The 24043-nt window shown below is 49.9% G+C and overlaps 1 protein-coding gene across 1 annotated transcript; it reads left to right on the top strand.

The window, feature by feature from the left end:
- The first annotated feature begins 9593 nt into the window (after positions 1–9593).
- Positions 9594–23706, top strand: PRDM14 (PR/SET domain 14). The gene is made up of 7 exons (XM_007448495.1): positions 9594–10293; positions 10863–10916; positions 11009–11166; positions 12357–12627; positions 17179–17381; positions 20968–21069; positions 23479–23706. The coding sequence occupies exons 1-7, from the start codon at positions 9594–9596 to the stop codon at positions 23704–23706; spliced, it is 1716 nt and encodes a 571-aa protein (XP_007448557.1).
- The last annotated feature ends 337 nt before the right edge of the window (positions 23707–24043 follow it).

The raw sequence follows: 24043 nt of genomic DNA, 5'->3' as shown, positions 1-24043 counted from the left end.
GGCAAGCTCTTCCCTCTGATTGGCTGACTACAGGCCATCCAGAACTTCCCCAGACCCACTATGGAAAAAGGTATTATAAACAGAGTGTTCTCAACTTCTCTGAAATTACTTCATCTTTAGGACCTTTAGGTGACAAAGCCCCTTTCCTGGGAACACACGTCATCAACACGAATTTTGCAGACCTGCTAGCTCTTCAACAACCCTCTATCCTTGGTCAGTCGAACTGACCAAAAGTTTTAGAATCTTCTTTGAACCTAACGGTCCCCCAAGCTGTACAACCTTTGTTTATTTAATGAAATGCACAGGGGCTTCCCTGGTGGCGCAGTGGTTAAGAATCCACCTGCCAATGCAGGGAACAGGGGTTTGAGCCCTGGTCCGGGAAGATCCCACATGCCGCGGAGCAACTAAGCCCGTGCGCTACAACTACTGACCCTGCGCTCTAGAGCCTGTGAGCCACAACTACTGAGCCCATGTGCCACAACTACTGAAGCCCACGTGCCTAGAGCCCGTGCTCCGCAACAGGAGAAGCCACCAAAATGAGAAGCCTGTGCACTGCAGTGAAGAGTAGCCCCCGCTCGCCGCAACTAGAGAAAGCCCACGTGCAGCTGCCCACGTGCAGCTCGCCGCAACTAGAGAAAGCCCAACTCAGCCGTAAAAAAATAAATAAATAAAAATAAATTTTTTTAAAAAAGAAAGAAATGTACAACATTCCTGGCTAAGCCAGCTTACATCGCATGAAATATCATTACTTTCTCCTACACATATTTCTCTTCTTTGAACCCTGCTGTGCTCCTCCTGTCCCCAAAGAAGGCAAAACGTATTTTCCCTGGCATTCGTGCAAGAATCATCCACGCCCCATGAAGACTTACCAGAAATGCCTCTGGACAGTCCACCGTGACTCCTGATGGATCAGATCTACAGACGGAAACAGGAAATGATCAGGCTGACTATGTCACAGCAGATCTCAAATCACTCTTAGAATGATTCCTTACAGCCCAGGTGGCAGAATTGATTTCCCTTACTAGAGCCTGCTAACCAGAGAGAGAAAAGAGTTAGTATACACAGGCAGTAAATATGCCTTGAGGTCATCTGTGATGTCTGGGTGCTTTAGAAACAGTGAGGCTAATTTCAGTGGGGATCCCTATCAAGGTCAAGGAACTCTGAAATACCCTAATGTTACCAAAGAACTAAGTAATGTCCAGGGTGATCCAGTGACTGAGACAAATGCTCTATCCGATCATTTACCCCAAACAGGGGCCCCTTAGAAGAGTGCTGGCCAATCAAGATAACCCAAAACCCCATGACCATGGAGGGGTTCAAAGAAACCATTATAGAATGCTAAAAGTACACTCCAATATCAAAGAAGTACTGAGAGAGATCTAGATATAAATTATGTAAAGATACTCCCTGAAGTTCTGGGAACACCAGAGCCTTTCACAGAGAGAATCTTGCTGAGGTAACAGGTGAGAACCCCACCACTGCAAGGATACACTGCTGCCATTTTGATGCTGTTGCCGAAGGTGTCTTACCTGCCATCGACGTACTCCTGGCAAAAGCAAACCATTAAAGGTGGGGTGTGGACAGGAGCCAAAACCTCAAGGTCCATTTGAAGTCTTCCAAATAGGCTTCAGATAATTACCCCCTACCCACTACCCCCTCACAGTGGGGTATGACTGCTAGCCAGATGTTTTTTTCAGGGTACATCAAAACTTTTCACTGTCACCCCAATATTCATAGCAGCACTATTTATAACAGCCAAGACATGGAAGCAACCTAAATGTCCATTGACAGGTGAATGGATAAAGAAGATGTGTTAAAATATGTACAGTGGAATATTACTCAGCCATAAAAAAAGAATGAAATAATGCCATCTGCAGCAGCATGGATGGGCCTACAGATTATCATACCAAGTGAAGTAAATCAGACAGAAAGACAAGTATCATATGCTTTCACTTATATGTAGAATATAAAAAAGTGATATAAATGACCTTATTTACAAATCAGAAACAGACAGACTTAGAAAACAAACTTATGGTTACCAAAGGGGAAAGGTGGGAGGGGGGTGGATAAGTTAGGAGGTTGTGATTAACACACACACTACTATATAGAAATTAGATAATCAGCACGGACCTGCTGTAGAGCACAGGGAACTCTACTCAATACTCTGTAATAACCTATATGGGAAAAGAATCTGAAAAAGGATATATGTATAACTGAATCACTTTGCTGTACAGCTGAAACTAACACAACATTGTAAATCAACTATACTCCAATATAAAATAAAAATTAAATTTAAAAAATGTTAAAAATAAAAACATACAAACTCTTCAGCTGAGGTTCAAATAAATTAACTTGTCCAAAAACAAAACAAACAAAAAATACACAAAAAACCTTTTCACTGTCAAAGAACTGAGGCTCTAACAGAACACTAAACAGTACATTCTGGGGGCTTCCCTGGTGGTCCAGTGGTTAGGACTCCATGCTTCCTTTGCAGGGGGTGTGGGTTCCACCCCTGGTTGGGGAACTAAGATCCCCGCATGTCATGCAGTGTGGAAAAAAAAAAAAAAAAAGAAAGGTACATCCCGTATGATTATGACGGTTTAGAACAAGCAAAACTCATCTGTGGGGAAAGAAAACACAGAACAGCTGTCTCTGGGGTTGGTGGATACAGGGCTCACCTGGGAAGGGGATTGGAGGACTTTCTGGAATGACACTCTCTATGTTTTGATAGGAGGTGGAGATACACTGATTTATGCAACTGTCAAAACTCATGGTACGCTTAAGATGTGTGCATGTCATCATATATAAATTTTACCTTAAAAAAAAAGAACCATAAACAAATATTGCACTTTAGTTAGTGATATGTATGTTGAAATAATTTAGGGATGAAGTATACTGATGGCCGCAGTAGCTTCCTATTCCCTTCAAAGACTTCCTAGCACTCCTTCAATAAAGTCTTGCAGGTAATGATGTAAGGAAACTTACATCTTCACAGGTGTTTTTGCAAGACCTGGCCTCTGCTGATTCTCCAGCTTCCCTAGCTGTCTTTTCCACAGGAAGCATCCTTCAGTTCTGTGAATCAGACACACTCCTTCCAGGCCTCAGAGCCTTGGCGCCAAGGGTTCCTCTAACCTGGAATACCACTTGCTCTCATCACCTAGTTAATCTCTAGAGATCTTTCACACCTTCTGTCCTCTCAGCCTAAGTCAGGACATGCTCTTCTTCCCTTTCATTGCTTCTCTATGGTTTGTTCTTTGCTCCCATTACATAGTTACACTTTCGTCAAATATTTACACAAATATTTATATTCCTCGTAAGACTGCTTTGGGGACCAGGGCTGGAGAGAGCTGCTTTGCTCACAACTGTATTCCCAGTGACCAGCACATCAAGAGCAAGGTGTTCAGGAATTTTGTTGGGTAAATAACTAAAAAGGAAATTAGAAAAAGGTAACCACTTTTCACGTGAGAGGTGCCAGCTTTAAAGGGTTGGCAATATTCCGTATGAGGTGATGCTGTGAAGACACAGGGCACTCGCACTCATTGTTGATGGAGGTATAAACCAGGAGCAGTCTGAAGTACCTGTCAAAATGTTCAAGGTTGATACCGTTGATCCAGAGATTTCACACCTCGGTATTTATTCTGCACAGCACAAATAAGTATTTGTATAACAGTGTTCCCAGAAGTAGCTTGAAGTGTTGAAAAACTGACAACTTAAATACCTTTCTAAGAGGAGGCTGAAAAACTAAGGTATACTCATAAAATGAATTTCTGCACCATGCAGCCATTGCAAGGAATGAAGTTAATACTAATGTACTGTTAGTAACAATAGCTAGTGGATAGTGAGAAAAGCTGCATAAAAGTCTAAAGTATAATCACATTTTGTTTTTTAAAAAATCACACATATATAAATACAGTTTAAAAGGCTGGTAGGGACTTACTTGCCTGGTGGTCCAGTGGTTAAGACTCCACGTTCCTAGTGCAGGGACCCCACGTTCGATCCCTGGTCAGGGAACTAGAGCCCACATGCCACAGGTAAAAAGATCCCGCATGTCGCAGATCCGGCGCAGCCAGAAAAAAAAAAAAAATTGGTATTTTTCAGAAAAAGTAATGGAACTAGGGAATAAGCCAAACTGTTAGTCAGCTTTACCTCTGGAGGATTAGGGATGAGGGGTGGGCAGGGATTTCCACTCTATCGATTTCTCTAAAGTTTAAACAAGCAAGGCTATAATTTAAAATATATTTTAAAAAATATTTTAAACTCTAGAATCTTTGCAGAACAAGGCTTGACGGTAAAGCTTACGTTGCCTGTTCAAAATTAAATCTACAATCAGTGAGCGACTTCACTAAAAAATGGCCTCCTGAGGACCTGACATCCACGGACCACCCAAGCGCCGGCGCATCAGTCTTTAAATCCTACGGGTGAGGTCTGGGAGGAAGGAAGGAAGATACAGTAAATTGAGGTGGGTCGTAGGGGTCCTGGGGTGGGTATGACTCCGGAAGGAAGACGGCAGCAGAATTTATTCTGCTTTTCCAAGTACCTGATCCTCCCCAGAGGCTCTCGGGACAAGAGTCGACGGATACTTTTCACCTATTAGCGAAGATTCTAAGAACTCGGGTAGAGGCAGAGAATCTAGAACAAGGGGTGAAGGAAACCCTGGGCTCCCTGTCACCCCATCCCGGTGGGGAAAACCACGCGCCGCCCCTCCTTTCAGATCCTCATTGCGACTGGGAAACGGGTCTGCACGCGGGCGGCGCGGGCGGCCCCGACGGCGTCGGGCGGGCGCGTTGACTTGACCCCGCACGTGGGCGCTGCCGGCGGCAGGGAGAAGCAGCCGGGCGCCCCCACCCCGCGCCCTCAAAGAAACCGCGAGGCCCCGCGCCCGCCTTCCGTCCTCCCCGCGGCCGCGCGGGCGTTGAAGGCTACAAGGTCAGGTCCCCGTGGCCCAGGGAGGAGGCTCCCGCCGCGCCGCGGCTTGCTCTGGAAAGCGGGGTGGGTCACGGAGGAGGTCCCGTTCCGCCGCAGACTTTAGGACCTTCGGCGGCGTGCCTCGGCCGGATGGATGCTGCCTCCTTTCCTTCCTTCCACGTTTGAAACGACCCATCCAAGGCCAGGCCGGGCGTGAGGGTTTCCGTCTCTCCTTTCAACCCGCACAGCGGCGCCCAGACGCAGGGAGTGCTCGCCCCATTTTGCAAAGAGGAAGCGAGGAAACTGGCCAAGGTCACCCGGCAAGACCAAGGTTTCCCCCACCCTAGATGCTTCCCTGTGTGAATGTGAATGGGCCTAAGTGCTCCTTTCTTTCCCTCAATGGCCGGAGAGAATGAAAATGCGGTCTTGGAGCGCCAGGTATGGGCCTGAAAAGCCCCGCGCGTCCGAGTTGGCGAGCCTTCCCGGGGGAAAGGGACCTCGGTGGCGGCACAGGGGCCGGTCCTCCGACAGTGACAGCTGCTTGAGAAGTAGAAGCCCCCGAGAGGTCTCAACACCCACCCGAAACCTTGGGAGCGGCACCGCCGCATCTAGGCGTCCCCACCTGGGACCTGAGGGGCGACGCCCGGCTTCCCACGAGGTGTCAGGGACAGACGTCCATCTGGTCCTCGGGGTTGGACGCGGCTTTCGCCAGGCTCGGCTCTTGGGAACTGGAACCCGAGAGGCAGGGGCGCGACCCCGGCACGCGAGTCCCGGCCTCACGGGCGCGGAGGGGCCTGTCTGGGGACGCTGGCCACCCTTGCCCGGGCTTAACTGCTGCCCCACTGGCAGCCTGGAGCCTCAACTGTGCCGGACCCAGAAAGCTGGGGGCGCGCGCTCGCGGCCGGGGTTCGGGGCAGGGTTTGCAGAAGTGAGGAGTTCAGTGCACGACCCCCTGGGGAGCGGGCGAGTCGCGCGTCGGCCAATGGCCGCGGTGGGCGGGGAGGAGACTGGCCTGGGGACGTGCGTGGGCCGCGCGTCGCTTCCCCACCCTCGCGCTCTCTCGGCCCCGCGGCCCCGCCCGCCCGTCGCCCGCCGCCCGCCCGCCGCCCTCTTAAAACCGGCTCAGCCCTGCGGGCCCGCCCGAAGCCTACCGGTCCCGAGCCCGCGCCGCCCTCTGCGGCCCGGTGACGAGCGCTCCGCCGCTGCGCTCTCGAAGGTGGGTGCAGAGCCCGGCGCGCCGCTGTGGCCCGGGGCGGTCGTTCGCCGGGGTGGTCGGAAAGCGCCGGCAGCAGTCTCTGGCGCAGTTCGTTTTGGGGGGTGGTTTTGCTCTCTTGAAGCTTTTACTCCTTAAGCGGCTTTCAACCCCAAGTCGGACATCCTCGGGGTGAGGGGAGGCCAGGAGCGGAGCGCCTTTGGGGGCTCAGGAGGAGACAGGCAGATGCCTTCGTCGTGGCTGACCTCTTCTCCTGACCCCGTGTTCTTTAATTTCTGAGTCACGACCCTGCTTGCTTTTCTTCTTGGGCTCATTCATCTTGCCCTCAGGACTCGCCGGCTCTGAAGGGGCTCCATCCCCCAGCCTTGGTGAACTTATGTCCATCAAAACGCCGTCCTTTTGGGGTACGGGCGGCGGCGGTGCAGGGGCGGAAGCCTGCTCACTCCCACCTGGCCTGGGACTCGTCCTCGCCCGCTCCCGAGAGGCGACCCCTGCTTCCCTAAGCCCCCAGGTGGGGTGACGAGTTTCCCGAGGCACTTGGCGGGAGGTAGCGGGACTCGGCCCACGTGGGGAACCCGCGCTGGTTGCGGCGCTGGAAGGGAAGCCAAAGGCGGCGGCCTACTCCTCCTGGCAGCCCGGACCGCCCGGGTCCTCGGGGTCAGACCCGGGCCTCGCAGCGGGGCAGCCTCCCCCGACTTGCCCCCGGGCTGGGGGAGCGCGTCTCCTACGCGACCCAACCCGGGCCCTGGGCTCTGCCCTCCCTGCTAGGGACCCAGGACTACTGGGAAACGGGTCTGCACGCGGGCGGCGCGGGCGGCCCCGACGGCGTCGGGCGGGCGCGTTGACTTGACCCCGCACGTGGGCGCTGCCGGCGGCAGGGAGAAGCAGCCGGGCGCCCCCACCCCGCGCCCTCAAAGAAACCGCGAGGCCCCGCGCCCGCCTTCCGTCCTCCCCGCGGCCGCGCGGGCGTTGAAGGCTACAAGGTCAGGTCCCCGTGGCCCAGGGAGGAGGCTCCCGCCGCGCCGCGGCTTGCTCTGGAAAGCGGGGTGGGTCACGGAGGAGGTCCCGTTCCGCCGCAGACTTTAGGACCTTCGGCGGCGTGCCTCGGCCGGATGGATGCTGCCTCCTTTCCTTCCTTCCACGTTTGAAACGACCCATCCAAGGCCAGGCCGGGCGTGAGGGTTTCCGTCTCTCCTTTCAACCCGCACAGCGGCGCCCAGACGCAGGGAGTGCTCGCCCCATTTTGCAAAGAGGAAGCGAGGAAACTGGCCAAGGTCACCCGGCAAGACCAAGGTTTCCCCCACCCTAGATGCTTCCCTGTGTGAATGTGAATGGGCCTAAGTGCTCCTTTCTTTCCCTCAATGGCCGGAGAGAATGAAAATGCGGTCTTGGAGCGCCAGGTATGGGCCTGAAAAGCCCCGCGCGTCCGAGTTGGCGAGCCTTCCCGGGGGAAAGGGACCTCGGTGGCGGCACAGGGGCCGGTCCTCCGACAGTGACAGCTGCTTGAGAAGTAGAAGCCCCCGAGAGGTCTCAACACCCACCCGAAACCTTGGGAGCGGCACCGCCGCATCTAGGCGTCCCCACCTGGGACCTGAGGGGCGACGCCCGGCTTCCCACGAGGTGTCAGGGACAGACGTCCATCTGGTCCTCGGGGTTGGACGCGGCTTTCGCCAGGCTCGGCTCTTGGGAACTGGAACCCGAGAGGCAGGGGCGCGACCCCGGCACGCGAGTCCCGGCCTCACGGGCGCGGAGGGGCCTGTCTGGGGACGCTGGCCACCCTTGCCCGGGCTTAACTGCTGCCCCACTGGCAGCCTGGAGCCTCAACTGTGCCGGACCCAGAAAGCTGGGGGCGCGCGCTCGCGGCCGGGGTTCGGGGCAGGGTTTGCAGAAGTGAGGAGTTCAGTGCACGACCCCCTGGGGAGCGGGCGAGTCGCGCGTCGGCCAATGGCCGCGGTGGGCGGGGAGGAGACTGGCCTGGGGACGTGCGTGGGCCGCGCGTCGCTTCCCCACCCTCGCGCTCTCTCGGCCCCGCGGCCCCGCCCGCCCGTCGCCCGCCGCCCGCCCGCCGCCCTCTTAAAACCGGCTCAGCCCTGCGGGCCCGCCCGAAGCCTACCGGTCCCGAGCCCGCGCCGCCCTCTGCGGCCCGGTGACGAGCGCTCCGCCGCTGCGCTCTCGAAGGTGGGTGCAGAGCCCGGCGCGCCGCTGTGGCCCGGGGCGGTCGTTCGCCGGGGTGGTCGGAAAGCGCCGGCAGCAGTCTCTGGCGCAGTTCGTTTTGGGGGGTGGTTTTGCTCTCTTGAAGCTTTTACTCCTTAAGCGGCTTTCAACCCCAAGTCGGACATCCTCGGGGTGAGGGGAGGCCAGGAGCGGAGCGCCTTTGGGGGCTCAGGAGGAGACAGGCAGATGCCTTCGTCGTGGCTGACCTCTTCTCCTGACCCCGTGTTCTTTAATTTCTGAGTCACGACCCTGCTTGCTTTTCTTCTTGGGCTCATTCATCTTGCCCTCAGGACTCGCCGGCTCTGAAGGGGCTCCATCCCCCAGCCTTGGTGAACTTATGTCCATCAAAACGCCGTCCTTTTGGGGTACGGGCGGCGGCGGTGCAGGGGCGGAAGCCTGCTCACTCCCACCTGGCCTGGGACTCGTCCTCGCCCGCTCCCGAGAGGCGACCCCTGCTTCCCTAAGCCCCCAGGTGGGGTGACGAGTTTCCCGAGGCACTTGGCGGGAGGTAGCGGGACTCGGCCCACGTGGGGAACCCGCGCTGGTTGCGGCGCTGGAAGGGAAGCCAAAGGCGGCGGCCTACTCCTCCTGGCAGCCCGGACCGCCCGGGTCCTCGGGGTCAGACCCGGGCCTCGCAGCGGGGCAGCCTCCCCCGACTTGCCCCCGGGCTGGGGGAGCGCGTCTCCTACGCGACCCAACCCGGGCCCTGGGCTCTGCCCTCCCTGCTAGGGACCCAGGACTGCCTGAAGCTGCTGCCCGCCCCCAAGCTCGGTTTTGCGCTCGGCTCCTGGCTCCGGGAGTGGGAAGGCCCTGCGGCTCCGACCCCCCCCCCTCCTGGAAAAGAGGATGTCGGGGACCGAGGAGAGGGCGGAAGAGGGAGCTTGAAACGGATTTGGCAGGAGCGGGGTTGGGGACGGATGTAGAGAGTGAGTGTTGGAAACGAGCCCTGCTAGGTCAAGGCGTGCTTGGAGAGGGAAGGCAAAGGCGACACGTACCTGGAATTTGGAGTCGGGCAGAATCCCGACATATTTTCGTTTTAGTTTGTTTTGTCTTTTTTGGGGCGGGTTGTTTGTTGCCGTTTTTGTTTCGTTTGCGGGTAGGTCTTGAAGGGATCGAAGTGGGAAGTTTATCCGATTCCCTCCGACCCGGGTCTGCCTCGGGCGGTGGAGGCTGGGCAGGCAGAAGCCGGGCCGCAGCGCCCCGCGCCTCTCACTCGGCCGCGCTTGCTCTTCCGCAGACCCGCCGCGCCCTGTGGCCCGGGATGGCTCTGCGGCCGCCAAGTGAGGCCGGACCCCAGGACAAGGGGTGCTACCAGTCAGACAGGCTCCAGAACAGCCCCCAACGCCTGGCTACCTACTACCCGCCTTTCCAGCCGTACGGCCACTACGGGGACACCCTAACCGCCGCGGAGGAGGGTTTCCAAACTTTCCGGCAGCTGGAGGCCCTGTCCACGTCCCCGGCTCTGTCCCCCTTCGCCTTCCGGATGGCGCCTCCCTTGCTGAGCCCCGGCCTGGCCCTGCAGAGGGAGCCGCTCCACGACCTGCCCTGGTACAGCAAGCTGCCGTCGTGGTACCCAATTCCCCACCGCCCCAGGGAGGTGCCGCACTTCCCGAACGGCAGTCGCGAGTATACAGGCGCCTCCAGTGAAGACGCGGGCCCCGCTGGCGGCCGTAGCGACGGTGGCCAGTGCTGGGGACCTGAAATGTTCGTGCCACCGCCCCCTGTGGATTCTTCGTTGTTCCCTGAGAGGCCGAAGCCCTCCCAGCTGTTACCGTGCTCCCCCAGAGAGCGCTCTGAGGATGGCCCCAAACTCGCGAACCAAGAGGGGAAGGCATCTCACCGTTACCACTTCACCCAGGAAGACCTGCACTTAGTTCTCTACGGGGTCATCCCCAGCCTTCAGAGCTCAGCCCGCCTGCAGCACGCGATTTCGGGCCTCCTGGTCCCCACAGACAGCTCCGGTAAAGGTAGTCCCCGTGATCCGGGACTTGGGGGTGCGGGTGGGAGGCGGGAAGACAGGTGAGGACGGGAGGGGGCAGGGGCACTTCCAGGTGGGTCCGAGGCTGTGCGAGTCCTGCAGCAGAGCGTATGTGCTTCCATCAGAAGACGGAGCTGAGAATGGCAGGCTCACCTCCGAGACCCTGTTTGCTTAACCGCGTGACACCCAAGATTGTTTTAGTGAGAAGAGAAACGGTCCATGCGGGGCGGGCTGATCAGGCCGATCAGGCCGGCTCAGATTCTACCGGGATGTGCAAGGTATCTGGGAGTCTCAAAATCAGCGTTATCTCTGATCCTCAAGTTCCTTAAATTTGCAAACGGGGTTAATTAAAACATAACCCACTAGAGTCGTTTTGAGTCTCATATCGGAAATGCCCTATGTAAAAGGAGCAGGAGACCTAGAAAGGACAAGTAAACATCCAATTCAGGATAATGGTGCGCTCTAGGGAGTGGGGAGGATAGCGCCGTATGAAAGCATTTCATAATACATTTTTTATCGAAAAAATAAAAATTTAACCCTGTCTTTTTCTAGGGTCTGGTTCTCTTCCTCGGACTCTGGATAACGACTCCCTTCAGCTACCAGAAGGTAGACAGGGCTTCTTGGCTTGGATTTCTTTTCCAGCACAAATGCAGTCGGTTTCCTCACTGGCTTTCTTTCCTGCCCTGGGTCTCTCCTAGGTCTCTGCCTTGGGCACACGAAATTCGGTGAAGTGTCACATTTTGGTGTGTTCTGCAGTAGCCCTGTCGCCAAAGGAGTCAGGTTTGGGCCCTTTCAGGGTAAAGTGGTGAACACCAGCGAAGTCAGGACATACGGAGACAATTCCCTGATGTGGGAGGTAAATGTATTTTTGGTGGTTTGGCAGAGGGAGGTGGGTGGAGGAAACCTTGGCCTCTGCCCCTCTGGGAGACCCCTGGACTGGGAGAGGGGGCCCCCTCCGTGCTGTAATCTGCTGACTTGTGCTCCCTGTTTTGCAACATAAAGAGAAAGAAAGGCAAGCTGTTCAGTCCCTGAGGATAACACCTCTGCATGGATTCTGTGTAATTTTTGGTGGCTTAAGGCATTTTCCTCTGAAGATTAGCCGTGGAGTATACATTTAAAGAGTTAATACATTGAGTTATATTTATAGACAAAACCAAACACTTTAAATATTACAGAGTGATGCTAAGAATATGCCAAAAAGGACTAAGACCAGATTTAAAATTTTCGATGTCATTGATCTAAAGAGGATTTTTAGAAAACTGATACTCAACTCTGTTTGAGGCAGGATGGTAGGACTGCAGTTAGTCAGAATGTATCAGATTGTCGCCCCTTGCCATGGATTTCTACATCAAGGAATATAGTTGAGGGAAATAATCTGAAATCCAGACTTCACAGGGCTGTTTGTAATAACAAAACATTGAAGACTGTAGAATTGCCCACAGCAGAGAAAGAATTAAATTATGGGTCCATCAATACACATGAAAACTAAATTGAGATAAAATACTAAACTAATTGGTTGTCTTGAAGTGGTGGAATTAAATGTAACCTCCTGTTCCCCTTATCTCTGTTTATGAAACTAATATATGCTCACTCTAGAAATCTGGAAATCGAGGAAGTGATAAAAGTAAGAATCTTTTTAAAATGTCACACTACCTATAGAGGTATCTTTAAGCTAATAAATCCATTTAGGCTCAATCATATTGATAATAAATGTATTCAGTAGGTCAAGTGTGAGTTTTGAATTATAAATTTTTTTTTTTTTTTTTGCGGTACGCGGGCCTCTCACTGCTGTGGCCTCTCCCGTTGCGGAGCACAGGCTCCGGACGCGCAGGCTCAGCGGCCATGGCTCACGGGCCCAGCCGCTCCGCGGCATGTGGGATCCTCCCGGACCGGGGCACGAACCCGTGTCCCCTGCATCCGCAGGCGGACTCTCAACCACTGCGCCACCAGGGAAGCCCTTGAATTATAAATTTCTAATAAGTAAATTTATTTTCTAGGTCAGACCAAAAAAATGTGCATTTCCAAACTTTGTTTGATTTCATTTAGATCTTTGAGGATGGTCATTTGAGCCACTTTATTGATGGAAAAGGAGGTGCAGGGAACTGGATGTCCTATGTCAACTGTGCTCGTTTCCCCATGGAGCAGAACCTGGTTGCAGTCCAATGTCAAGGGCAGATCTTTTATGAAAGCTGCAAGGAGATCTACCAGAACCAAGAACTCCTTGTGTGGTATGGAGATTGCTATGAGAAGTTTTTGGACATTCCCATGAGCCTGCAGGTCATAAAGCACGGGAAGCAGACGTCTGGGCCCTTGGAAGGTGAGTGCACACTTTCGCCTCACCCAGTGAGGCCGTCTTAGTGGAAGGACTGGGCTCTTTCTCTGGCTCAGCACCTTCCTGCAGCTTTTCCACTTGTTTGTGGAACTTCTCCCTCCCAACACAACACTCAGAACACAAAACTGAGGGCGTCTCTAACCACCTGGGCATTACCCAGCTGGAGGAAGATGCCCTCATCTTTCCAAAGCTGCTGAAGCCACTCCTATTCACCAGTATACCTTTTCTTCTACTCCTTCACCCGCTCCCACAGAATAAAAGAAAAGTGAAATAAATGGATGCAACCTCTGCCTTAGGTGAGCCAGCTTCTGATTCATCCCTGTTGAGGCTCACACAACTCAGGAAGTCTAAGCTTTAGAGCACTGTTCTTCAAGTAGTGGGTTGCAGTATCTTAGCGGGGTGGGGGATTTGGTGGTAGAGACCAGTATTAAAGAAGAAAAAAAGAGAGAGAATAAGAATAAAACAGAAGAGAAAATATTGATGTGAATCTCATTTAAGTTAAGCATTGTTTGGTGAGGTTTTTGTTTCCAATGGATGTGTATGAACTGGGTCTCGAGTGTAAAATGTGTTTCTTACTGTGGGTCTTAGTCAACTTTGGGAAGCATGGAGCTAGACTCTCACTCTCCAATTTTAATGTGGGTGTGAATACCTGGGGACCTTGGAAAGATGCAGATTCTCATTCAGGGCTGGGACCTGAGATTCTTCATTTCTATCACATTTTAGTAGAAGGCAGCTAGAGGACTACCAACCCACTGTCTGGGAACAAGCCTCTGGAATTTGCATTTTAAAAAAGTTCTTTGAGGGCTTCCCAGGTGGTGCAGTGGTTGAGAATCTGCCTGCCAATGCAGGGGACATGGGTTCGAACCCTGGTCTGGGAAGATCCCACATGCCGCGGAGCAGCCTGCCCCGTGAGCCACAATTACTGAGGCTGCGTGTCTGGGAGCCTGTGCTCCGCAACAAGAGAGGCCGCAATAGTGAGAGGCCCGCGCACCACGATGAAGAGTGGCCCCCGCTCGCCGCAGCTAGAGAAAGCCCTCACACAGAAACGAAGACCCAACACAGCCATAAATAAATAAATAAAAATTAAAAAAAAAAAAAGCAAAATCCCTTTAAAAAAAAAAAGCTCTTTGAGGCTTTGATTTTTATATCTGCAAAGGCCTGGGAACCACTGATCTTACAGGTGGGACCACACAAATGCAAATTACTGTAATATGTGTAATCAGATAGAAGACCATCTTATTATGTTAGAACAAATGTTGTAAGTAGCAGGTAAAAGAGAATGTGAATTGCATTCATCACACTGCAGTGATGGTCTGCATGCAAGTCTCCTTGCTAGACTGAGACCCTTCTCGGCAGGAGACAATCCTAAACACTTTAATAGCGCCTGCTCTGGATCCTGCTCTGGATCCCCGTGTGCATTGAAGGAAGGAGGAAGACTGGGCTAAACTGGGGAAAGCTGCTTAGGGATGTGGTGAAATAAAGGATGAGTTAGGCAGGGAGAGGCAAGGCAATTCAGGCTTGGGGAATAGTGCAGCCAAGGGCAAGGATGTGTTCACCAGGGATTCGGAGGTGACTAATGAGCAGTCTCTTTCTAGAAGCCAAATAATGAGGGGCTGTTGAACTGTTTCGGTGAACTGTCTTCTCACTACCCCAATAAATGGATGGCATGGGGTGCGCCTGAGGGTAAGATGGCAGGATTCTCTTGAGTCTGCACCTCACAGTTGCCCCATACTTGGTGCCAAGCAAGACTTTTTGGTCACTTCCAAAAATGTACCAAGTGCTTTTTTGAAATAAAAGTGAAAAGTGGATTTGAGAACGATACATGCTTGATAATGCAAAATAGAATCGTTATCCTTTTGAAAAATTATTCAGCACTATGCATCAGAGCTGTTAAAATGTTCATAACCTTGGATATATCAGTAATGTATCAGTAATACTCTTCTGGAAATTTATCTTCAGGAAATAGTCCAAAAGTAAAAGCTTTGTCCACAAGGATTTTTAATACAGCGTCACCCTTGTTTGTGAAAAGTCACAAACAACCTAAATGCCCAATATTAGAATAATTAAGTAAATGATGATATATTAACATGGGATAATATACAGGCATCAGAGATCCCAATCATATAAGCAACAGGGCCTGCAGTTATCTGTGCTCCACTTCTGAACCAAATTACATCCGAGGCTTATTGGCACTGTTACGATGATGTGTAAATATTTAGGATAACTTGTGGCAGAGAACTTGTAAACCACTCAATTGGTTGGGAAGACTAATGGATAAATTCATTTGTTTTCTGTTAATAGGAATGTTTGGGGATAGGATGAAAAGGAAAGAAAAATCAAAATTCCTCTGTCCTCTCAAAAGAAAGGTCTTTTCAAAGGCTTTTGGTGAGGCTTGGTGGGAACCTTCCCCTTGAAGGTCTTGAGTGGGAGGGAAGGGCCTGGGCCCTATATGGGCGGGTTATTTGAGTTTGCAAACCTGCCAAGTGTGTGTTTTGGGGGCTGAGGGTGTGGAATGTGTAGACAGCTCTTAATCGTTACCAAACTCTGTCTGAACGGTGTGTCTGTAGTGGGGCAGAAAGCATAATTTTTGGTATCGAGAAACCCCTTGGCTGAAAAGACTGAGATGGGAGGGAGGAAGAAGGAAAAGAAACAGGACAAAATTAGGTTAAGATAAATTTCCAAGGACCTGAGCAGAAAACCTAGGCAGCCGAAGCCTAATTAGTAAGGGTGAGGGTGCTCTGTCATTTCTGCCTAAGTGGTGGTTCTTATGCAGATTTACTACTGAACGCTTATTCTGAATTCTGGTGTGCCTTCATGCTTTGATTTGTAAAGATCGCTGACCCTGTCTTGTAGACCCCCTCTTCCTACCCCGGGAAGCAGGAAGGCCAGGTATTTCTAACCAATGAAAATTCTAGCTCCGAGCAAAAACCGTCCCAGCAGGGAGATTCTGAGTGTATTAGCACCTCAATGAAAGCGATAGACAAGACTGGGCAATGCATCATCCTGATGTAGGTGGTTGCCTTCCTGGTTATTTACTTAATAAAATGATTTATTTCCTTAGCCACCTGTTAAACATGCCTGGGACGCAGTTATCAACTAACAGAACCCCCGATGGAGAGCTTCCCTGCTGTCCCGATGCTAACTAAAAAGATTTCCACTTTCACACTCTTGCATATACTCACTCCTGGCTGTTCTCTGCCTCCCTGGGGCCAGACAATGAGGTTTCAGGGATGCATTCACAGTCAAAACCACTTTATGCTCTGGAATCCAGAGTGTCCTCGGCAGGGATGCTTTTGTAGGTGGCCCTGGTCCTCTCCCCTTCCCCCAATACATAGACACCCCTCTAAGCCTGGCACCTCCTTTGCTAGAGTCGGCTGAACCCTCTCTAACCTCTCCCCCACCTCTCTTATAAAAATGGATTTACCTTTCTCAGTCTGTCTGTCACTCAGTGATAGTATCACTTGTTGATAAGAAGTCAGTAAGTGTTAAGGTTAAATTAATCATCACAATAACCCTATGTATTAGTTCTAGAACCTTCCTTAAAAGTTCAGAGAAGTAGGGCTTCCCTGGTGACGCAGTGGTTGAGAGTCCGCCTGCCAATGCAGGGCACACGGGTTCGTGCCCCGGTCCGGGAAGATCCCACATGCCGCGGAGCGGCTGGGCCCGTGAGCCATGGCCGCTGAGCCTGCGCGTCCGGAGCCTGTGCTCCGCAGCGGGAGGGGCCACAACGGTGAGAGGCCCGCGGACCGCAAAAAAAAAAAAAAAAAAGTTCAGAGAAGTAGACTGTAAGCTAAAAGGGCACCTAAGGCTTCGTAAGTGGGGTCAAATGGAACAGAACTCGTGAAGCTTGGGGAGAAGCTATGGGTGTCCATCAAGGTCCTGGGTGAACGGCTTTGAACTTGTAGCTCTCAGGCTGATCTGAAAGGGACAAATACGGTAGGTATTTGGTATGTGAACCTTGTAATGAACGCCCGTCAGGAACTCGTAAATGGCCAGAGGAAGGGCTTCTTCAACAAATATATTTCGGGAACAAAAGGTAAAAGGAAAACCTATAGATTAAGAGATTGGAGAGACATAGCCTCTGTGGACAACACATAGGCTTGGAATCCTACATTGAATCAACTGTCGGTAAAATAATGAAACATGTATGCATGTGTGTATGTACATAAATATATATGTTTCTATTAAGGAATAAGGGTTGACTGTTTAGATATGACAATGGCATTATGGTTATGCTTTTTAAAAAGTCGTTATCTATTAAAGATTATGGTTTGAGATGTTTATGAACCAAGTGAGAAATTAGTGTTAGAAAGAATCCATTATGAAAAAAAATAATCCCTTATGGAGGGAAGTCACATAAGTGAGTTGGTCATTGTTAAAGCTTGGTGTTTGGGCACATGAGGGTTTATTTCATTATTTTGACTTTGGTATACGTTTAAAATTTTTTGTAATAAAAAGTTGTAAAAAATCATCTTGAAGCAAATAAGAATGAAGGAAGGTAGCTGACCGAGCGACTTATCCCCCTGTGTTTGGCAGAGTCTGCAGAAGGTTACAGGTGTGAAAGATGTGGAAAAGTATTTACCTACAAATATTACAGAGACAAGCATCTCAAGTACACTCCCTGTGTGGACAAGGGTGACAGGAAATTCCCGTGTTCTTTATGCAAACGGTCCTTTGAGAAGAGAGACCGGCTCCGGATCCATATCCTTCACGTTCATGAGAAGCATCGGCCTCACAAGGTAAGAGTCAGGGCGGCGAGTGACCCTGCCCTTTGCTCCAGCACTCTGCTTTCATGCTGGTTCCCCAAACCCCTGGGTGAACACCGAGGGCCTCCTGCGTGCATGTTGCTGGGACACAACACCAGGTGGGAAGATGGGACAGGGTGTCTGAAGGAGGTGACAGCGCTGTGGAAGAGCAGACATGAACTAATGCCATGACACCCGAGTGTGAGGATGGAGGTACGTGGTAGACAGGGACAGAGGAAGGGTGTCCTTCTACCTGGACGCGTGGGTTATGAAAGGCCTCGTAGACAGGTGGCTGTGAGAAGAATCTAGGACAGTGGAGTGTCTGGTTTATATCTTAGGTGGGGTTGATTGGCTGGGGTGGGGGGCGTTTGAGACATTCCAGGTGGGAAAGACCCTGGCCTGTGGTTTTAGGTAACTACACCTTCTTCCATGATGTGTGCAATGTTGTGTTAATTTCTGCTGTACAGCAAAGTGACTCAGTTATATACATTCTTTTTCATATTCTTTTCCATTGTGGTTTATCACAGGATATTGAATATAGTTCCTCGTGCTATAGAGTAGGACCTTGTTATTTATCCATCCTGTATGTACTAGTTTGCATCTGCTCATCCCAAACTCCCAATCATTTCCTCCCCCACCTCCTCCCCCTTGGCAACCACAAGTCTGTTCTCTGTGTCTGTGAGTCTGTTTCTGTTTCGTAGATAGGTTCATTTGTGTCATATTTTAGATTCCATATATAAGTGATATCATATGGTATTTGGTTTTCTCTTTCTGACTTACTTAGTATGATAATCTCTAGGTTCAGTGTGCAGGCATATTGATAGTTACAGGTGAGGATGAAACATGGGCATAGTCCAAAGGATGGATGGCCTCTATGCCATGCCAAGGATTTTGTAAGGCAGAAAAGCAATGGTGGCATTAGGGAGTCGTTTTCCACCATTCTGGATACCTGGTTGCTCTGCCAGGCTTGGTGCAAGAAAGTGCTGACTACCCCTGGTCTTAATTAGGAGAAAGAGGCTGAAGCTTGGGTACAGACAGCTTTGGGTTGGACTCCTGCCCTGTCAGGACTCCTCCAAGCTCCCAGTTTTCTCCATTTGAAAACAAAGCAGTCATCATAAAACTGCTCTTGTCTCTCCCCTCCTGTTCACAGTGAAGTTTCTGGAAAAATCACAATCACTGGACTATATACTCCTGTAAAATCTGAGTATTTTTACAATTAGCATGTATTATTTTTGTAAGAATATTTAAATTTATTTTTATTTTTGACTGTGTTGGGTCTTTGTTGCTGCACGTGGGCTTTTCTGTAGTTGTGGTGAGCAGGGGCTACTCTTCATTGCGGTGCGCGGTCTTCACACTGCGGTGGCTTCTCTTGTTGCGGAGCACGGTCTCTAGGCACTTGGGCTCAGCAGTCGTGGCTCGCGGGCTCCAGAGTGCAGGCTCAGTAGTTGTGGCGCACGGGCTTAGTTTCTCCGCTGTATGCAACTAGAGAAAGCCCACATGCAGCAACAAAGACTCAACACAGCCAAAAATAAATGATAAAGTAGTGGTGGATCTTACAGTTAATGAGATGGAGCATTTAAGATATTGGTTGGGACTGCTGCAGCCAGATCAAAAGATGTTTGCTTAAAAAAGCAGAAGCTACAGGATTACTTTTTGTTTGTTTGGTTTGGTTTGGTTTGTTTTTTTAACCAAAGCAGAATGCAGGAAAAGGTTATCTGAGTCAGGTCAAGAAATATATACACTAGAATGTTACTTGGGTCATTTGCCTGAACACTGAGGACAATGGTGGGTCTTGGACTGGGGTTCGAGGAGAGGAGCCGTAGGAAGCACTGTTGGCTTTGAAATCGGGGGACCGTAGACCAGGAGGTCCAGAGATGACAGGAATGATGAGAAGAGGTGTAAGCTGGTAGTAGTAAAGTGAATGTCTTGGGCTTCCAAAGAGGAGAGGTCTTGATGGTAGAGTGGAGGGATAGTAATTTTATTTTATTTTTTAAACTATTTATTAATTTATTTTGTCCACGAGGCATGCGGGATCTTAGTTCCCTGAGCAGGAATAGAGCCTGTGCCCCCTGCAGTGCAAGCTTGGAGTCTTCCCACCTGAAGGCACAAGTCATAAGCTCAAAGGAATTCTCTTGTTCTTTCCTTGGCTATTATCTGTCTTCGATTTTTGTTCTCTCCTGGGATTCCTTTTAGCCAAATGTTAGGTTGAATCTACCTCCCTGTACTTGATGTTTAATTTTTCTTCATCTGCATTCTCTGAGGGTTCCCCAACCTTAATTTTTATGTCATGATTCAGTCTTTAGCAGTCAGCTCAGTCTATTACATATGGCATTTCTATTCTATACTTTTTTGTTGTTTATTTTTAATTTCCAAGAACAGTTTCACGTTCTAATTGCTCCCCTTCTATAATTGATCTGTTCTTTTTGCAATATGAACTTCAACATCTGACTGTCTTTGCTTTAGTAACGACAATACGTGCTCATTATTAAAACGTCAAGTAGTAAAGAAAAATTAAAGAAGGCTTTTAAAATCCACCCCAGAGGGCTTCCCTGGTGGTGCAGTGGTTGTGGGTCCGCCTGCCAATGTGGGGGACACGGGTTCATGCCCCAGTCTGGGAAGATCCCACATGCCGCGGAGCAGCTGGGCCCGTGAGCCATGGCCGCTGAGCCTGCACGTCCGGAGCCTGTGCTCTGCAGTGGGAGAGACCACAACAGTGAGAGGCCCGTGAACCGCCAAAAAAAAAAAAATCCACCCCAGCATCCCACCATCTAAAAGTACCCAGGCTCTCGTTTGTGCCCATAAGGACACCTGGGGGGCAGGGTCCAGAAACACAATAGTTTCCTTTACTTGGTTCAGAATTCCTGAGAAGATTGGACAGAGTCGTCAGGGTCAAGAACACAGAGAAATGACAGGAACTGTTCACAGCAAGTGGCTGTACCACGTGCTCTCACTGGCCCCCCAAAATATTACCCTTTTTTTGTAGGTACATGTGTTGAGTCATCTGTCACCTGTATTGCCACTTTGGTCTACATATCCGTCCCTACCCCCACTAGATTGTTCCTCCTTGTCTCTAGCAGAGTGTTGAGAGGTTCTCCATAAATACTTGTTGAATTAATTGCTGGGGGCTTGCAATTTACTCACAGCCTTGTGAGGAAGGCAAGACAGGTATTTTTTGCCCATGAGGAAAATTGGGGAAACAAAGATTCCGAGTTTAACTGATTTGTTCTGGTCACACAGCTACCTGTTGACGGAGCAGGACAAATTCAGGCCTCTATATACACTGCCGTTTCACATCTGAAGCAGCTAACTTAACCCAAAGACTTCAGATGAGTTGCCTTAGTCACAGCATTAGCAGGCTCTGGACTAGAACCCATGCTGCCAGATTCTTCCCTGTAGTCCCGGGATGCCTTTCTCCTGTCTCAACTAGACCCTCATCCTGAGTCTGCTTGATCCTCTGCCTACAGATGTGCACAGAATAAATACAATAGTTGGTTCTTCCCTCCCCAGGTAAATATAATGGTGAAATAAACTTGTTAAGGGGAAGACGTGGTTTCAACTATATTTTTCTTTTTCGTTTTAGTGTTCTACGTGTGGGAAATGTTTCTCTCAATCTTCCAGCCTAAACAAACACATGAGAGTGCACTCTGGAGACAGACCCTACCACTGTGTGTATTGTACAAAGGTAAATGGAACCTTCTTTTAAGGGATCTGCCTTGATCCCTGATTGGGTGTCCATGGATAAGAACTTGTAGCATAAACCCTAGCTTATAAGAGTTCCTGGTAAACTAGTTCATTGTCAGCCCATCCCCAATTTCCACCCCCCAGATTATACTCCTGTTTGCTTACAATGATCAGATGCAAGCTACTACTGCCAAATTGGCATCTAGGGCATTTGTCAGGAAATAGACCCTAAATTTACAGGAGCCTGATGATAGCAGACATGATTATGCAGTCTTTCAAAGTACACTCTGGGCTTCCCTGGTGGCACAGTGGTTGAGAGTCCGCCTGCCGATGCAGGGGACACGGGTTCGTGCCCCGGTCCGGGAAGATCCCACATGCCGTGGAGCGGCTGGGCCCATGAGCCATGGCCGCTGAGCCTGTGCGTCCGGAGCCTGTGCTCCACAACGGGAGAGGCCACAACAGGGAGAGGCCCGCGTATCGCAAAAAAAAAACAAAAACAAAATAGTACAGACTCTTACATGCTGCTGATCTAAATTTCTAGAGCAGTTTTGCTGAAGTGGCATCTAATCTTCATTATACAGAGTAATAAGTTATAAAAATGAAGAGAGAAAGACGTGTCTGGGGTGGCTGGGCTAGAAACAAAAGTCTGACCATGCCTTAAAAATATTATACTAAAACACCTCATGTTCTTTTTTGATGAGATACATTTGGGCTGTCCAATGTGTACAGTGTAGCAAAATGGGGCTAAGACATAAGTAGACCATATGGAGCTAGCACAGACCTAAGGAAGGTGGCCCTGGGTTTGTATGGGTGAGGAATCTAACCTGAGGGGTGAATGCTCTCCCACAGGATTTCCAGAGCAGGCTCAAAATATCCCACCGCCCCTCCTCTTTCTGGCATTCTAATTCTGATCCTCACCTTGGTCTTCTGGCTAACCTGGGAATGAGAGGTGCCCGAAGAGGGAACTCAGTGCGCTTGGGGCATAAATGAGCTGTTTGGCGTTCTGACTTACCGTCACCTAAGCTGATGGAGACTGTCCTTGTCTGGGTGTCCTAGACACCTACACTTTGTGCTCCTTACTGAGCCGTGGGCCAACCCCATGCATGCCCAGCCCCCCAAATCCAAGGTCACCAGTTGAAGCCGGTGTTTTGTATCTCTGTTAATGGACCCCCAATAAATGGAGTCATTACATCGCTAATAAATACTTGAAGGTGACAAAGGTCAGAGCAGAGTTTTGAAATGAATTAGGGGAAAGGTTATAAATAAGGGAAAGAAAAGACAGGTAAAAAACAGCAAAGTACTTGAGAATCTAAAATGGTACTATTTGGCCGTTTCTGGAGAGCTATTTGGCAGTTTCTTTAAGAACTAAACTTGTAACCACCATACAACCCAGCAGTTGCTCTCCTGGGCACTTATCCCGGAGAAGTGAAGGTTTATATGTTTATACGAAAACCTGTACACAAATATTAATAGCAGCTTTATTCATAGAAGCCCCAAACTGGAAATAACCCAGATGCCTTTCAATGGGTAGGTGATTAAACAGACTGTGGTTCATCCACACCATGAAATTCTCCTCAGCAATCAAAAAGGATGAGCTGTTGTACACAAAACAACCTCTGTGAATCTGCGGAGAATTATGCTGAGTGAGAACAGCCAGTCCCAAAAGGTCACATACTGTATGCTTCCATGTAAGTGACATTCTTGAAATAACAAAATTATAGAAATGGAGAACAGATTCGTGGTTGCCATGGCTTAAAAGTAGGAGTGGGAGGGAACTATGTGTGGCTGTCATAGGGCAACATGAGGGTCCTTGTGATGGAAACGTTCTGTATCTTGACTCTATCAATGTCAGTATCCTGGTTGTGATACTGTCCTCTAGATTTGTAAGATGCAATCATTGGGGAAAACCAGGTAAAGGGTACACAGAGTCTCTGTTGTTTCTTATAACTGCACGTGAATCATGATTACCTCAAAAAGTTTAAGTTAAAAAAAAAAAAGAAAGAAACCAATAAGGTACCCATTTATGCAAAGACATTGGCCAGTATTAGCTACTCCTTCTGTAATTCAGTTCATCTTGGAGTGTGATCCCAGGACCACCTGCTTAAATGCAGTTTCCTTATTACCCCAACGGGTGTACTCATCGGGTCAGTCTACATTTTTGACTAGACCCCCAGGTGATCTTAACCATTGAAGAGCCACTGTTCTAACCAGTGACATGTCCATCGTGTCCTTTTTTATTAAGGCTACACCTGTTGACCAAGCGTGCCCTATAGCATTAAAGCCCAAGGTTCGCTGAATGGAGAACTAAGGGGTGACATAAGGATCGGTAACGGTGAAATTAACCCCTTTGTTTCACTGGTTGTCCAGCTGATGGAAGTTTACTTTTTCTCCTGCTTTCTGTCCTCTGCAGAGGTTCACTGCCTCTAGTATACTCCGCACACATATCAGGCAGCACTCCGGGGAGAAGCCCTTCAAATGCAAGTACTGTGGTAAATCTTTTGCATCCCACGCTGCCCACGACAGCCATGTCCGACGCTCGCACAAGGAGGATGACAGGTGTTCCTGTAACATCTGTGGGAAAACCTTCCCAGGTCAAGAAGCCTTCTACTCCCACATGAAGTTTCATGAAAACTGCTAGCCCTCAGAGAGTATGAGGACAGTGCCTCTGTATTTCTGTCTTGATATTTCTTGTTTATGGGTGTATCTTACAAACAAATGATAGTTAGATTGGGATGAGGAACAGAATAATGGAACTGACCAAGTAGCAGAATTTACCAGATTTATTGACTGTGGTTTTAACAGCTTTCACAGAAATGTCTTTCACAATTTCTGACAAGAATGGAGTTTTGTTGAATTCACCTAGAAATAGTGAAAGCTGGCTGTTAATAGTGCTTAAAGGTCTGGAAACTCAACATCAACCCTGAAATGGACGTTTCATTTCAGGGACTAGGAACAAAGTCTTTGATTTCACAATT

This window comes from Lipotes vexillifer, unplaced genomic scaffold (assembly GCF_000442215.2).
Source record: "Lipotes vexillifer unplaced genomic scaffold, Lipotes_vexillifer_v1.1 scaffold815, whole genome shotgun sequence".
NCBI classification, from domain to species: domain Eukaryota; kingdom Metazoa; phylum Chordata; class Mammalia; order Artiodactyla; family Lipotidae; genus Lipotes; species Lipotes vexillifer.
The sequence above is the reverse complement of the archived record's forward strand: the minus strand, read 5'-3'. Positions and strand labels throughout refer to the sequence as shown.